The sequence below is a fragment of the Platalea leucorodia genome (assembly GCF_965183815.1).
Source record: "Platalea leucorodia genome assembly, chromosome: 1".
NCBI classification, from domain to species: Eukaryota; Metazoa; Chordata; class Aves; order Pelecaniformes; family Threskiornithidae; genus Platalea; species Platalea leucorodia.
Window position 1 is genome coordinate 24200085 of NC_138823.1, and position 17511 is coordinate 24217595.

Below are 17511 nucleotides of genomic sequence, written 5' to 3' on the forward strand. Positions count from 1 at the left end.
AACTTATTAATACATTTAGGAGGGTGTTTTTAGGCACTAGAACTTTGGCACCCACCTCTCAAATTCTTTTGAAAAGAGCCCTAATGCTTTGGTAGCAAGGACAGGATTCTGTCTGATACACGAGTAAGGTACTTACTACTGCCCACAGAGGCAGCAGGATGAGACCAGAACTTCTGCCTTCACATAAAGTCTGACTCCTGCCTCCACACTCTTTTACCTTTGCCTGACTCGGGAGACAAAAAGCCAAAGAAAAGGGTAAGACCCACGCAGGGCTAGTCATTGGTTCTCCAAGAAGACCTCTTTGGGTCTCACTGAACAACTGCTGGTGAACAAGGAGCGCTCAGGCTGTATGTTCCTCCTATCTTTATTGTTTAAACTTCTTGCCATGCGTCTGTGCTCTGTGATCCACTTTCAGTTTGTAGGAAGACTTTATTACAGCCTGTGTTTTCAAGAATTGCTCCCTTAGATATGAAGATGGGGAAAGACTTCAGAAGTTAATTGCAGGACCAGAACGGAGAGAACTTTGCCCATTTATTGGTAATGTGGTGGCAGCTTGTACAAGGATACACTTGAATGCCTCTGACATGAGAACTGAAGAACTCCTATCACATCTTTCCAAAACACTAAGTTAATGAAGTTGTAATCTTTAACTTAAAACTACTCCAACTTTCCTTCAAGCTTTGCTTTGTTAATTGATTTATTAATTCTTTTCACATTAATTGCTACAATGACCACCTTTTATATAGTATTTAACAAATACACAGGGGAATTTGGAGTAAATGAAATTCATGACAGCTGTGTTTCTTTCAAGACAGGACAGCAACAGCAGAGAAAGATAAAAATGGAAGAATGATAAAAGAAAACATGGCAGAGAACAAATCTTCTCCCTATTTTAAGTTTCTTCCTCACTGTTTAAATCCTCTTAGAAGTTCCACCAGATTTCTGAAAAAAGTTAAGATCTATTAAAGATAGAATTTTTAGTCTTTTGCATAAGCACATTATTCTAATGCCAATTTTCAAAAGATACCATCTCATTCAGGCTAGATTCTGTCTAGCTGCACAAAAAACATATACTACTTTTTACTAGTGTGCTGTATGAACACTGGCAACAAAAAACTAGCCATGTTTTTTACCTACAGCTCTCATTCAGTGAACAATTTAAAACCCCACACTTTTCTGGCTGCGTGTTCAGCAGATCTCTGCATCCTCATTTAAACTTTTTTTGGGTAATACTCTGTAATGATGTATCTCATTAAATTCTTACACCCAGTAGTGGCGGTCACACAAATGAATTGCAATCATCTGATTTCTCTCTTCAGCAGTACAGATAAGACAGAAAAAGAAATTTTCAGAATATTTTCTTCTGAACAGTTATTCTGATATTTCTTAATATAAGCTTTGCATATTAAAAAAAAAAAAAAAGCCATTCATTAAGAGAAGGAAATTCTTGCAAAATCCTATTACTCAGCTGAATGAAAACTTAAAATACTTGACATCATTAGATGTCATTCGGAAGATCACTATAATTTTCTTACAGTTTATGATCAAAACACCTGGTGCTTCTACAATGTTTACCTTTAAATTTTATCAGTAGGCTAATAGAGGAAAACGTTGTGATATTCAGTCATAAAAAAAAATGCTTTTTATGAAGTCAGCTTGGCTTACAACTCTTACTTCCTTAGAAAACATTGAGAAGTTAGAGTAATGCAACAATCCCTATCACAATCTGGTAATGAGAAAGTAGTATCGAGGAACAGAAAGAACTTGTTGCTAAAAGGTTAGATTTGAATTAATTTCAAATATTTTACACACTTAACTTGATTCAGCTGTGGGGTATAAACCTAAAAATACGTATATTTACTGTTTGATTTTTAAAGACATCCTAGAAGCCTCTCAGCTGTTTTCCACCACTCCAGTAATTTTGAGAGGTGCAATTATTTTGGCAGTTATAACCAGGAGTGAATGTTAAATGCTCTTACCTGTACACTTGTAGTCTGAGGCTACTCCTTTAAGACCAGCATCGAACACCGATATTTCTACCTTTTGCTTCCTGTGGTGGCAGCTCAGGAGCACAGAGGGCTGCGATACGACGAGGTAGAGAAATGGCTGTAGCTCTATGTCCCCAGTTCCCCTGCGACCAGGCTGCCGAACAATAGTTATACCCAGGGCTTGTCGAGCAGACGATCTTGTGGAAGCATGCAGACTCTCCAGTGACAAAAGACCCGTTTTTCTTCCAGTAGACTGCGGAACATTACTGTTCAAAAGATCATCTGCTGTGACGGAGGAAATGCATGGCTGACTGGGCTTCGTGGTATCATGGCTGCCACCTGAGCCTGCTTCTGGAAGGTTCAAGGAGCTTTTGCTTCTTTTCTCACCATCTTTCTGATCTTGCACTGATTTTGATTTAGGTAAGGCAGTGCATGAATAAGTCATCAAGGAGATTCGACTTGCTGTAACAAAAATGTCAAAGGGAATGAAATTGAGATTCTTCACGATGGAAGACTGGCGGGAAGGACGGGCAATGCGGTGCTGGCTGGTACCACTGTGCTGCTCTATCTGAACGATTCTGATCTTAACACTGTCGCTGCCAATTCCGCTGTCCTGTGCCCCGCTATACCGGGAAGAAGTCTCAACTGTTCCTCCGTCAGACACATCCATTTTTTTCTGCTCTTGTTTGGAAATCTGCAAAGGAAAATATTATATTAACTAATATTAAAGATATCCATATCCCAACTATTTCCATTTCAGTGCAGCAAACAATCACTATATAAACATGATGTCAAAAAAGAGAATTATAAAAAAATATCTGCCAATTTAACTTGAACACAGTAATCACTCATGAAAACATAGCAGGTGTCTGTTCCAATGAAATGATGACTAACAACAGATAAAGTGCCAAAAGAACATGTGAAGGAAAAAAAAAAGGAGTAATGGTTTCTAGGGTTAAACAACCTTTTTTTTTTTTTAAATTTAAACTCTTTCTTTAAACTCTAAAGAATTTACAAGAAATTTATGGCTTAATATAAAACCATATCTCCGAGAAATAACGCAACGTAAATAAAAAGCCTAATCAGAATTGTTTTCCAGTTTTAAGCACTGATGCTCAAAAACTCCTCTTTGGTACTAAAGTATTCTACCATGATTAGATGAAATAGAATGTAACGTTAATCTACTGAAAAATCACAAAAAGACTAAATGGAAATTTTAAGCTGAAATGTATAAATACTTTATTGTAGAAAAAATGTTTTTCTTAAGAGTCATGGAAATGACAGCTGCCTTATACAAAACACCAAAGCTGAAGGAAATGTCAGCACTATCTAAAGACTGCCTCTGTGATGGGGTACGAGTTCTTAGCTTACCAAAGCTACGTATGGTCTCGGCTGTGAAATTCACGGGGTTTCCCATGAGAAATCATTGCATATAGAAGTATTTCAAAAAGAAAACATATACCACTGATAAACAGTAAAAAGAACTTTCCTTCTATCACAGGAAATGCAAGAGTGAAATAAAAAGTTGCAAGATTGTGTCCAGGGACCACATCGGTATTACCAAGAGATATCCAAGACAAGGAGGTGCTTCAGGAAGAAAGCACTTCCAATGCTGCTCCTGAAACAAGGAGAAATCCTACAAAGAGCTTCAGGACAAAGTGGGGAGCATATGCTAAAATATTTGGGAAAAAAACCCTGCAGAAATTCACTACTACTACTACTACTACTACTGTATAGCCAACTCCTCTGACTCATATGGAGTTGAGAGTCATGCACTCACCCTGTAATATCTTCCACAGCATAACTGACACTTGCATCTGTGCTACCCAGAAGTGTTTTTGCTCTGCTCCGTACAAGAGCTAACATAAGAAATGCCCAGCTCGGATTCATGACCCATCCAGCCCAGTACGCTGTTTCTGACAGCACTAGGAGACTCTGCCAAGGGAGACCGTAGACCCTGGCCACTTTCTGCAGCCTTCACCTCCTACTCCCCAAGCATCCATAGCTGTTGCATTTGGGATGCCAGCGGTACACACCTGTGTAGTCATTTTAGTAACCATTTCTGGACTTAACCATTAATTTATCCACTTCCCTTTTTGAACAGGCTGACAGTGTCTGGCCTCCACAACCTTCTGGGGTAGCAAGTCCCAAATTTTTTTTTTTTCTTTGGTTTAAACCAATCTCCTACTAGTGTCATTGCATTTCCCTGATCTTTTGTACTGCATGATTTGAATGTTCAGGTCCACATTCAGCTTTATAACTGCTGCTATGACTTTGTAAACCTTGACCATAGCCCCCCTCAGCCTTCTCCTCTCCAGACAGGGAAATCCCAGCCTTTTTAGTCTCTCCTCACAAAGCAGCTGCTCCAGCACCTTAATCATTTTAGCTTCCCTTTGCTACTTCTGCAACTCCACTATGCACTTCTTGAATACTCTACACAGTATTCAAGAAGTGGGATCACTATGGTTTTATATAGCAGGAAAACGATGCCTTCTGTCTTGTTCTCAATCTCCATCCTGATGATGTCCAATATTTTGTTGGGTTTTTTTGGCTGCCACCGCACATTGACTCAATGATTTCATTTCTTCATTCTATAGGACCTATTTCAATAGTTTCTTTTTATCTTCTCCACCCTAGTGTATCTTTGAAAAGGGAGATATAAACTACAGCAAACCATACCTTAACTTCCTCTTGAAAAATACAATAAAGAATTACAAGTACTTACAAAATTTATCAGCAACTTAACTGCAGGAATGAAGACCAGTGAATTACTGAATTTCTTCAAACTTTAGTCTTTATGCAGCAATATTAATAGATTCTACATATACTGCAGAAAGTGGGTTGTGGGGGAGTTAAAGAAAAGCAGGTTTTTAAAGGTTCCTTTATATTATGCTTTATGAAACAAAGGGAGCAACCCCCTTTCCTTTTCTTTAAAGGAATGAGCATGCTAGAAAAAAGTATTACAGAGGAAATCCTAAAACAGAACCATTAACTAGCTGAGATTTTCTTTGAAAAGGTTTTTGCCAGCTCTGGTTACAATCTTTTCAGATTCACTCATGTACATATTTTTCAAATAACCAATAAAATTCCTTGTGGCTGATTTCTACAGCAGACTCATATCACTGACTTGTAAATGTGATACCACTTTTAATGCAGCCTCCGTAAAAATAACTAGAGACCATTTTAATGAATTACTACATTGTGAGCCAAGAAATTCTGATTCCTCCTGATATCCTAGCAAAGTTAGGCTATTTACACCTCAGCCTTTCTGTCTGGTAAACTATAAAGTGCTTTGCCCATATCCTGCACTGATGGCACTTTAAAAAAACGGTATAGATGGTTTTATCGCTCATGTATTGAGGGCAAGCAGACAACAGAAGGGATGGAGCTGTGAAACAATCTTGCCATACCATTTCACGGAAATGCTGCCTGAAACAAAGTAGGAGGCATAAGCTGCTAAACCCAGCAATTTTTAATTGGTCCATAGCCATCAACTCAGTCTAACGAAAAATCTTTTTAGAAAGCATGGTTCTGTAGTGAATGACATTCTTACGAGTACTACACGGTATTCTCTTGTTTTCCTCTATGCAGCAAAAATTTCTGCAGCTACCTGACATTTAGGTTATGCTTGACTTGGCTAGAGGGATTGAAAATACAATGTCATGCACTAAATGATAATCATAGAATGGTTTGGGTTGGAAGGGACCTTAAAGATCATCTGGTTCCAACCCCACTGCCATGGCCAGGGACACCTTCCACTAGACCAGGTTGCTCAAAGCCCCCTCCAGCCTGGCCTCAAACACTTCCAGGGATGAGGCATCCACAACTTCTCTGGGCAACCTGTTCCAGTGCCTCACCACCCCCTGAGTAAAGAATTTCTTCCTTGTATCTAATCTAAATCTACCCTCTTTCAGTTTAAAGCCATTACGTCTTGTCCTATCACTACGTACCCTTGTAAAAAGCCCCTCTCCAGCCTTCTTGGAGGCTCCCTTCAGGTACTGCAAGGCTGCTATAAGGTCTCCCTGGAGCCTTCTCTTCTCCAGGCTGAACAACTCCAGCTCTTTCAGCCTGTCCTCATAGGAGAGGTTCTCCATCCCTCCGATCATCTTTGTGGCCCTCCTCTGGACTCACTCCAACAGGTCCATGTCCTACTTACATTGGAGGCCCCAGAGCTGAATGCAGTACTCCAGGTGGGGTCTCACCACAGCGGAGCAGAGGGGCAGAATCACCTCCCTCAACCTGCTGGCCACGCTGCTTTTGATGCAGCCCAGGATACGGTTGGCTTTCTGGGCTGCAAGCACACATTGCCAGGTCATGTTGAGCTTCTCATCAACCAACACTCCCAAGTCCTTCTCCTCAGGGCTGCTCTTCTATCCATTCTCTGCCCAGCCTGTATTTCTGCTTGGGATTGCCCCGACCCATGTGCTGGACCTTGCACTTGGCCTTGTTGAACTTCATGAGGTTCACATGGGCCCACCTCTCAAGCCTGTCAAGGTCCCTTGGGATGGCATCCCTACCCTCCAGTGTGTCAACCACACCACACAGCTTGGTGTCAAACTCAATCCCACTGTCCATGTCGCCGACAAAGATGTTAAACAGCACTGGTCCCAACACCGACCCCTGAGGAATGCAACTCATCACTGATCGCCACTTGGACATTGAGCCATTGATCACAACACTTTAAGTGCAACCATCCAGTCAATTCCTTATCCACCGAGTGGTCCATCCGTCAAATCCATGTCTCTCCAATTTAGAGACAAGGATGTCGTGCGGGACAGTGTCAAATGCTTTGCACAAGTCCAGGTAGATGACATCTGTTGCTCTTCCTTTATCCATCAATGCTGTAAACCCTGTCATAGGAGGCCACCAAATTTGTCAGGCATGATTTGCCCTTAGTGAAGACATGTTGGCTGTCACCAATCACCTCCTTATTTTCCATGTGCCTTAGCATAGTTTCCAGGAGGATCTGCTCCATGATCTTGCCCAGATCAGAGGTAAGGCTGACTGGCCTGTAGTTCCCTGCATCTTCCTTTTTTCCCTTTTTAAAAATGGGGCTATTGCTTCCCCTTTTCCAGTCAGTGGGAACTTCACCAGACTGCCACAACTTCTCAAATATGATGGATAGTGGCTTAGCAACTTCATCTGCCAGTTCCCTCAGGACCCGTGGATGCATCTCATCAGGTCCTATGGACCTGTGCACCTTCGGGTTCCTTAGATGGTCTCGAACCTGATCTTTTCCTGCAGTGGGTGGTTCTTCATTCTCCCAGTCCCTGCCTTTGCCTTCTGTGACTTGGGCAGTGTGGCTTGAGCACTTGCCGGTGAAGACCGAGGCAAAAAGTCGCTGAGTACCTCAGCCTTCTCCATATCCCAGGTAACCAGGTCTCCCATTTGCTCCTGGAGAGGATCCACATTTTCACTAGTCTTCCTTTAATCACCAACGTACTTACAGAGGCTCCTCTTGCTGCCTTTGATGTCCCTGGCCAGATTTAATTCCATCAGGGCTTTAGCTTTCCTAACCTGATCTCTGGCTGCTCTGACAATTTCTCTGTATTCCTCCCAGGCTACTTGTCCACGCTTCGACTCTCTGTAGGCTTCCTTTTTGTCTCTGAGTTTGTCCAGGAGCTCCTTGATCATCCATGCAGGCCTCCTAGTGTTTTTGCCTGACTTCCTCTTTGTTGGAATGCACTGCTCCTGAGCTTGGAGGAGGTGATCCCTGAATCCTTGAACCAGCTTTCTTGGGCCCCTCTTCCCTCCACGGCTTTATCCCATGGTACTCTACCAAGCAGATCCCTGAAGAGGCCAAAGTCTGCTCTCCTGAAGTCCAGGGCAGTGAGCTTGCTGTGCACCCTCCTCGGTGCCCTAAGGATCTTGAACTCCACCATTTCATGGTCACTGCAGCCAAGGCTGCATTCCCCACCAGCCCCTCCTTGTTGGTGAGAACAAGGTCCAGCACAGCACCTCTCCTCGTTGGCTCCTCTACCACTTGGAGAAGGAAGTTATCATCAACGCATTCCAGGAACCTCCCAGATTGCTTATGCCCTGCTGTGTTGTCCCTCCAACAGATGTTGGGGTGGTTGAAGTCCCCCATGAGGACCACGGCTCGTGAACATGAGGCTGCTCCTACCTGTCTCTAGAGGGCCTTATCCACTCGGTCGCCCTGGCTGGGTGGCCTGTAGCAGACCCCCACTATAATGTCACCTGTCCCTGCCCTCCCTTTAATCCTGACCCATAAGCTCTCGGTCAGCTCCTCATCCAGCTCCAGGCGGAGCTCCATGCACTCCAGCTGGTCACTGACACAGAGGGCGACACCCCCTCCTCGTCTCCCCTGCCCGTCCTTCCTAAAGAGCCTCTGTCCTTCCATTCCAATGCTCCAGTCATAGGAGCCATCCCACCACGTCTCTGTGATGCCAATAAGATCATAGCCCTGCAGGCGTGTGCACGTCTCTAACTCCTCTTGTTTATTCCCCATGTTACGTGCATTTGCATAGAGGCATTTAAGTGGGGCCCCCGCTGAAGCTGACTTACTGGCTGGAGTGGCTGGAATTCTTTTGTGCTGCTCTTCAGGTGCCCTCCTGCTGACCTGTGATCCTTCCCCAGGCTCTGGGCATCTATGGCTGGCACTGGCATCAAACTGGTAGGAGTGGGGTGGATTGAGGTTCCCCTTCCCAGCAACTTTAGTTTAATAAGTTTTATAATCTTCCAGAGAGAAAAGCATGGCATGCGTATGACTGAGTGGAGGGAGAAAGCATAGTACTTCTGGTTTCTGAACAGATCCTCTCTTCTCATACCTAAATGGATTTGACTTGAAGCCTAGTTCTTTTCTTCTGCCTCTTTTTATAATTAAGTATTTACTAAATGTCCTGGTCTATGTAAAGCACCTCAAGGAAGGTAAGAAAGTAGCTCTGTCTCCATCCCCACCCAGACTACGGTTTCTCTGTGAAGACTACCGCGAGGGTGCTAATTGGTCCCAACTGCTGAGTTTCCTGTTATGCGGACATTTGACTACAGAAACTTTACTGAGACCCCAAATCAATTCACGCAGGTCACCGAACAGCAGCCAGATGGTAACTTCTGCTCAGTACTAAGCAGCATGGAATATGAACCAGTGCCCGAAAGGTGAAAGACACCATATCCTATTACAGCTTTTCATGCCACCCGGTTCCACAATGAAACTTCGACTTATGTATGCTCTTACCACATATATTATAAAGGTTGGAACAAGTGAGTAATGATTTGCAAGACAGCTTTATATAACACAACTGGGTACAACATAAAGGTGCAGAAGTACCACTGGAACTTCTTGCATCAATTTCAGCTCAGTAAGCATGAAGCCTTCCAACCAAGTTTCACAGTTAACCTGAAAATATGCCTCATAATAAACTTGGGAATCATTTAGGTATTCCTCTAATGGGATAAGGATATGAGAGGGAATGACTCTCAGTATAACAACTCTAAAAAGATTCTTTGCTTTATTATGGAATAAATGGGCCAATACTTTAAAGATGTCAAAACCAGCAAGATCAGCTTGCTGTTAGCAAATGTAATGGTAACATTTATCATTGGGCTGTATTATATCAATTCTCTTACTCTTTACATAACCCATTTAAAATGAACAATAAAAGTTTTCTTTAATTAGCTACTGGTGTGCATTAACATGATCATGATTAAACCATAAAAACCAACTGTACATTACTCTGGTCCCCTATCCCATGTGTTTTAAATTATTTTAGTTGAAAATGTACTTTGAGTCCCTTTTAAAGGTTCGACCTTCTGCTTTCAGAGAATTAAATGCATATTACTGTAGTGGAGAAGATAATGTTTCAGACCTCCAGGCATATATTAAACACACTGGCAGCACATTAGACAAAATGCTTTACTTATTAGATACTTCCTATTCTAAACAGTGTCATCAAAGGCTAAAAACAAAATCCATATAAAAGCTGCACAATGCTTCCACACAGAACCTGTGCCAAAATCCCTGTACTTTCCAACTAATGAGGAAAGGATGTGTACTCTTAACATATGAATGTAAGATTTTCCAAGCATTCACTTTAGGAAACAGGACTATTGATTCCACATGGCTTGTGTTAAATGAAACTGTATTGGTAAAATAACCTTTAAGATATTTGGCATGATAACTATAATTAAACAGTATTCAAAGGAATAAAACAAAAGGGAATTTGGTTCCACAATGGCTAATTAAAATAAAATGAAAAAACACAGCATGTCATCTATCAAGATAAATTGTTATTGTTTAAGAACTATTTAAATACTGTTAAAATATACTTTTAGATAAAATCTGAAAGGACTGGAAAAATATTTGTGGCTTAAAAATGGATAGTTTGGCGAAGAAAAAAGTATAGGACGCTGAAATTTTATGCTGAGATAATAGCTTTAAAGCTTTGAGCATAACCAGATGGTACTTAAATCAGAGGAATTCTACAGTTTCACTGTCAGAATGAGTTGCAATATGGAAAGGTTTTCAATAGCTAGAAAAAACATGTCAGGATGATAGTCTATTTCTTAGATCACTTCAGTGCATTTTCTCCTCCTTTCACAGTTATATATCCTATCAATACTAGACATCATAGAAAAGGTGTTGAAAGCTACGCTAGTAGCTAGGGAACTGTGGCTAATTCTTCCTTTTCATGTGTTGAGATAGGTAACTTTACTAGCTCAACCCCTTGAGTTCAATAGGGCATACGACACATATATCTACCTAGTGAAAGGGCATGGAAATAGCACGTCCTGTCGAACACACACAGAGAAGTACATCATAAAATCAAGGGTAAATAAATACGTTTGCTTTTCAAAACCGGCAAGCAGTCCCATCTGAGGCCACTGCAATCTTATCCAGGTAACTCTGACTTATTTTCCATTCCTGATAAAAGTATTTAGATGGTAGAGATGTGTCTTGAAAGTTTTCACTCCATAAAGAGAGGCAATAAAACCATCAAGGTAAACACACAACCTAATGCTTTAGACCAATAATTACACATTTTCCCAATCAGAGAGGTGTTTTACAATAATTGGCAGCATTTTTTCATTGTATTTTCACTTTCTTAATCTCTCAAGAGTTTTCAACAATAACAAAGGTAAGCATGTGCAAATTTCACTATAAACATTTCTATCAGTTTTATTTTCCTTTACTGATACTTTACAGGATAATTCTTTAATTAATAGAATAACTGTAAACAACAATCTTTGGAAGTGCAACTACTCTAGATCAAAAGTATCTACATCTGCATAATTTTTCCAGCTTTTCCTATTAATTATGGTTCTATACTGACACTGTTGAAGTAAAATTCCCAGGCCTCTGCATAGCCGTTCCTTAACTCTGATCAAAACCCTTCAGCCAATCATGAGATCATTCTTCACATTACATAAATTACGGAAAGAGTCACAAGTGTGAAACCACAGAATCAAAGTGCCAATCACATCTGCTCCATCACTGTGGCATGTGACCTAGTTTTATTTCTTTTGCTAAAAAGTAGTAATATTTTCATGGAAATAAAAATCTTGCCTACCACACAAACTGAGCTACAGAAAAGGAATATGTTCCAGTTTTGTTTTTTTTTTTCTGTTGTGCTTAAACTGGAATTATGAAGAAGACACTGCATAGCTTCTTTCTGGCTTTGTTCTAAGTACTTCATCTACTCCATCAGAGAGTCTCCAACAGCTTAGAAATTTATTCGATGTATCATTGTTATCTAAAGAACCATTTTTTTGGTTAACCAAAGTTTGCTACATTGTTTGACTGAACACTTCAACTAAAACAATTTTATTTTGTTTTGCATATGAGTTATATGATTCACTTTAATTCTGACCATTATCAAAATTACTTTGTAAATTGATATATTAATCTCACATGGAAAATATAATGAAAGACACACATACAAGCATATTAGACTGCTAAATTATGACTTCCCAACTAATAAAGTTTCTCTTTTAAATTTTAAATTAAAACTTCAGTCCTATAATTTAATCTAGACAGACTTGCTTCTACTTATATCACTCCAACTGCAGAAAAAGTTCTGTATAATGTGAATCCAAAGCTGTCCTCCAAAAAGGGAACTATTAAATCAAGCCAAAAAGAGACAACAAAAATGAAAGAAATGTTTGAAATAGATTATTTCATATAAAAGTCAAATGTATTTTTTTCCATTAAGGAATTTTCTTTTGTAACCAGAATTTGCTGCAAAAGAAATGATGCTCATTTGAAGTGTAATCATGTATATGGGCTCCCAGACCTACAGAAATACTCCTGACGGGAATTCAATTGTAGTTTTCACACTACTGCAGGAATTATGTGAAAGATGTGATGGCAAGGAGCAATACAAACTCAGCTGCTTTGTGCAATGTTTTTCCAGCTCTTCAAAAGTAGAATAAGAGGCTACCTTCTGTTAAACACTGATCCAAATATTCATAAATCAAAGCTGTGCTAAGTGTTCCAATTGTAACATGGGTATATGCAAATGCTAAGTCTTTTCTAACACCAAGAGAATTATTTTTTTAATCTTAATACAAACAGTATGTTTATTTTGCTACCCTATGAAAGGCTAGTAAGAAACTTTTGTGTTCAGTATTTTTCTTCCTAAAGAAACACTTTCAACTTAAAAAGACCAGGCTGAAATCTGGCAGAGTACTTTGTCCAACAGTAATTTTTCATTAATATTTTTATTAAAAGTATTAGCTTTTTTTTCTGTTATTTTTAAATTTAATTGCAGAATTTTAAGTTCATATCTTTGCTTTTATACGAAAAAATCTGGATTAAAATAAATACATATATTTACTTTAGACAAGGTGAGGGTTTGTTAATTTTTGCACATTTTTTTTTTTCGCTAAAGCCAAGAAACAGTGTTTTTCCATGGGAGTCTGCTTCCATATTTCACTTGGACACTTCAAAAATAAGTAGTTGAAATTTCAGCTTGATTTTGCATGACATTCCGTAACATTTCAGTGTTAAGATTTCAGTGGAAGACTGCAGTTTTACCAGTCTCAGTTTTGGGTCACATTTCCACGCAGAAAGACATACTGAACTAAATGGGGCTTTAGTATTGATCTGATTTTCTGGAAAGCGACTTTGCCTCATCAAGCTAGCTGAACCTTTCAGGAGGCTGAATTAACTGTCATTCACTAGTGTGCCTAAGTACATTGGGGGGGGGGGAGGGGGAGGGAAGACAACAAAAACTATGCAAGGACTTACATTTAAGTCATTAAGGGTGTGGTTTCACAACAGAAAGCTTGCTCTCAAACACTAGAGACACACCAATTACCTAATTCAGCACCCAGTATGGCTGTATAAACAAGGCTGCCCTTGGAATTGGCATGTCACAGCCTGCAGTGGGATTATTTGAAGTGGTGTTGCCACTGACCAGTCATGGGAAATCACAGAGCTACTGGGTGGCACCTACCACAGTACTGGGCTTAGGTGCAAAAAATCCCTGGGTCCTACACGTTGATGTTTTCTTGACCAGGCATTCAATCACAGATCAAAAAGTTTCTCATGTGATGAGTACGTTTCAAGTAAGAATTCACTGAACAATTCTTAGATGCAAGAGTTTAAATAATTTAATATTATTAAATACAGAAATATCAGATGATTCACTGTTAAGACATCCAGAGATGAGAAATTTAACAAAGTTATTTACTCCCATTGGAGTAAATTGGAATATTCTCCCATTGACTAATATTCACTGTTCTGTAAAATAAATTAAGAGATGCAGAAGCAAATGCCAAATACCCTGGCAGTGATTCAAAGCAGTATTCAACAGAGCCTCAGAATGCAAATTTAGGCATAATTTTCTAGGACAGGATGAAAGAATGTATGAAAAATGAAAACAGTCATTATTGTAACACAGTAAAGTAACTTGGTTCTTGACTTTCATAATACAGACTCTACCTGCAGCCTTTTTACTGAATAAGCATACAGTTAAGTGAGCTATCTCCAAAATCAAATGCTACAACCTTTTCCTTAATATATATTAGAGCCTTTATCTGTTTTGAGCATCTTAAATGCAATTAAAATAACTAAATCCACAGCAGATTAGAAGATGTCATGTACAAATGTTGCCCAACTAAACAAACATCTTTCTACATTATTTCCAGTAATGTAAGTCAGACTGAGTCAGACTACATGCCACAAGCAGAAAAATCCACAGTACAGGAGCCTCCAGTGAGAAACGTCCAACTGCTGGCACACAACTGCTCACTAAAGCATGTGCTGGGATGTCGAGTGCCGCAGGTTTTAAAGCTTCCAGATGTCTGGAAAATTATCTTTTCTGCCTTACCACCCCCCCCCCCCTTTTTTTTAAGGTTGTTGCATCTCACCTGTATCAAGCCAAATAAACTTGTATCTATCCTAATATTTGACTAAATCAAGTTTAAGTTTGTCCAGAGTATTTTATAAAAAGACTACATGAGGAAGTAAAGCACATGAAGTGGCATGTGAACTAAAGACTAGAAAATTAAGAATTCCAGAATATGTTTTTTTTGGTAACGAGGCCACCACAAAATACCCCCATTTTTCGCAAGTTGTTTGTCACAGCCTTGGTGTGCAATTCCATGCCAGACTGAATTTGTGTCTCCTCATTTGTGCCTTGTATGATTGTGTAAAACAGACAGTTCAGGGTCTTCAAGCATCCAAAAAAATAATCCCAGGAAAACAAACAAACAAACAAATAAAACTGAGAAAAAACGTATTTGTTTTTTCTGCCTGTTTTGTTTTCCTGCACTGGCTCATTATACTACTACAAAGTAGAGAAGGAAAAGGACAGACTGTGGCAGCCCAGTTTGGATTAGCTTAATGAGCCTCAAAATTGCATCCTAAATTGGGCCCTCTGAACTCGATTAAAAATAATTAAAATAAAGAAAAGAATTGTGGTATTGGAGCAGGAACGAAAGGTCAGAAACAGGACCTTTGTAAGCCCACTTCAGGAGCAGATGACACATGGAGCTGCATCTTCAGGCTTTTCTGACTGATCAAGCCTGGCAGTCTTCCAACTGCCTTAGCCTCTCAGTGCTAGGAGGCTGCTTCAAAGCACCCAGCACTCAAACCATGCTGAGATTTGACTTTATACCTTTCTGGAAAATCAACGGAGAATTATTATGAAACATATCCTGCAGAGGTCTGCCATTTTCAAAGCTTCTAACTGCAGCACTACGATTTCATTGGAGCCATCTAACTGTGGGCTGATAACGACATTAAAGACAATTAGAGGGCCTAGATACCAAGACAAGTTTTCTTCTTAATGAAAAACACTTTTGGCCTTTACACACTTCTATATGGCATTATTACGGCATATTACATTAAAGATGCAAAAAGATTGCAGATATTACTGAATATTACTTACATATACTGTTTTTTCATAAAAATAATGTTTTTCCAACTTTGGGCCAGGAAGTTCCTGTTGGTTCGCTAACAATTACTGCTTTTTTCCTGCTTTTTTTCCCACTTGTTGAATGTTATTCAAATACTTTCTTAAATATTATTCTAAGTATAATATTTTAAATTATGCAACTGCTGCAGTGGCCATACAGAAAATATGCACTGTTGTAAATGGAAATGCACACAGCATAAGAACAATATGTCTATGGTCCATACTTTCAAAATATTTGTGAGGTGTTGCCTTAAAGCTAGTGTTCCAAATAGCTTCTAATTCAGCTATATAGGCTGTGCAAGGTATTCCTTTCTGCACATCATTTAAAAAACGTTGGTTCTCATTCCTAGTACTGAGAAAATAACATTTGAAAAGCAAGCTCAGGATGGTCCATCTTCTGGAATCTCCAGACAGCCTAAACAAGAGATGGACAGAACAGTCCTATCTATTTAACACATGGTAACACGTGACATTTACAAATGTAATCTGAAATGTTCATCCTTTAGTGTAGTGCTACAGAATATTTTATCAAAAACAGTCTTTGAGGAGGTATCTTAGCATTTTCTGTTTGTCTCTAAAGCCTTTTTACGATACCGAACCTACAGTACATGCAGTGGTATGACACAACTATGAACTACTTTTAATCACATCTTTAATCTACAGCAAAATAAAAGTTAAGGAGAAGCATAAAATGAATGAATGGAACAAAAAAACCCGTCTACCTAAGGGACCAATGTTCTCCTTGAATTATTACATAAATACTAACAAGCTTTAACTGTTTAGAGTGATGATGGTTATTATGTATGTGCATATATAATCATATATACAAATATATACAAAAATAATCTTTTTTTTTTTTTTTTTTTTAAATGAGTTTTCAATTTTATAGCACCTACTGGAAAATTCCCAGTCTGTCAGAATGCAGCACATAAGAATCTGGGAAACTTGCTACTGGACTCGGGTTCAGCTTGCTGGGAAATACATGAAGCCTTGTTCAAACAGCCAGGATGCACAGCTTAGCCAAGCTAACCTTCTGACTTTTATTATTTTGGTACCAGGACCATACTGATCCTGGGCATAAATCTATTTGCTATGGTGGGCTTCAACATGGACAAATCTGGACAAAGACTCAATGAAGCATCCAATCCAGACCAGCCTACTGAGAAATTACTTTGTACAAACACCAAGGATCCAATAGACATAATGGGTAAAACCCCCAGATGTTCCATGGGTAATAAACATTTACCTGGGGAAAATGCCTTACTGCCAGATAGAATGAATTTTATGAAAAACAGTGAGATTTTCAAGAGCATGTAGATCAGTTAGGTGCCCATCTCCCACTGAAAAAATTAGAGTTTGGCAGATAATTTATTTGTGATTCTGAATCTCTCCTACTCTCTTCTGGCCTTTTTGGAAGGCAAAGAACCAGCAAAAGTGGCTGATCTGCATCAACAAAATTTTGGAGACCAGATCACATAGTCTAGTGGGAAAGGAAAAAAGACATACAAATTACTGCAAGAACACAGGTGAACTAATGCAAACACACAGACCCAATTACCTCTGTAGCTATGTGAAGAAAAAATGCCTGACTTCCTAAAATACTCACTGTTCTTCAGACAAATAGGAGTTTCATGAAACTTGTAGGCAGGATCCCTACTCAGTAAAGCTAACAGATTTTCAGTTTTATGGGTTCTCTATTTTAACCAGCTTTCCAATAATTTGAAATTGTTGTCACTGTTCACTTCTGACAATACTCTACACTAAGTCACTATTACTCCTGTGCTTTGTTGGAAGAAGTTAAAATCAGTGGAAATCTTTACTTAGGAGGAGTCAAGAATGAAGCTTTCAGTCTTGATTCATGCAATGAGTCACAGGTAATTTGTAGGGAAGGTACAGTCTCAGCCAAATGAAGAGAGTCAGAAATACTGCCTAGAAACATGCACTGAGGAAAAAAATTGCTAATATGCAAGGTTAAACAAACCCATTAACTAGCATAGCAGAAACACCAAAGTTGCATACTATGTATAAACAACTGAGAGCTTTACAAAGTCTTCTCTCTAAATAGGTACTGGTGGCCAATTATCTGCAGAAATAAGTTCAGAGTAATTGGAAATGGCTGAAAACCTGAATTTGATTCAGTAAAT

General features: G+C 39.3%; 1 protein-coding gene across 14 annotated transcripts in view; it reads right to left on the reverse strand.

Moving 5' to 3' along the window:
* Positions 1 to 17511, reverse strand: part of VPS13B (vacuolar protein sorting 13 homolog B) — a 485731-nt gene that overhangs the window by 117251 nt on the left and 350969 nt on the right. For all 14 annotated transcript variants that reach the window (XM_082316760.1, XM_082316766.1, XM_082316768.1 and 11 more), the window contains one exon: positions 1980 to 2682. In XM_082316760.1, the coding sequence (XP_082172886.1) occupies positions 1980 to 2682 (703 nt within the window). The remainder of the gene's footprint in view (positions 1 to 1979; positions 2683 to 17511) is intronic.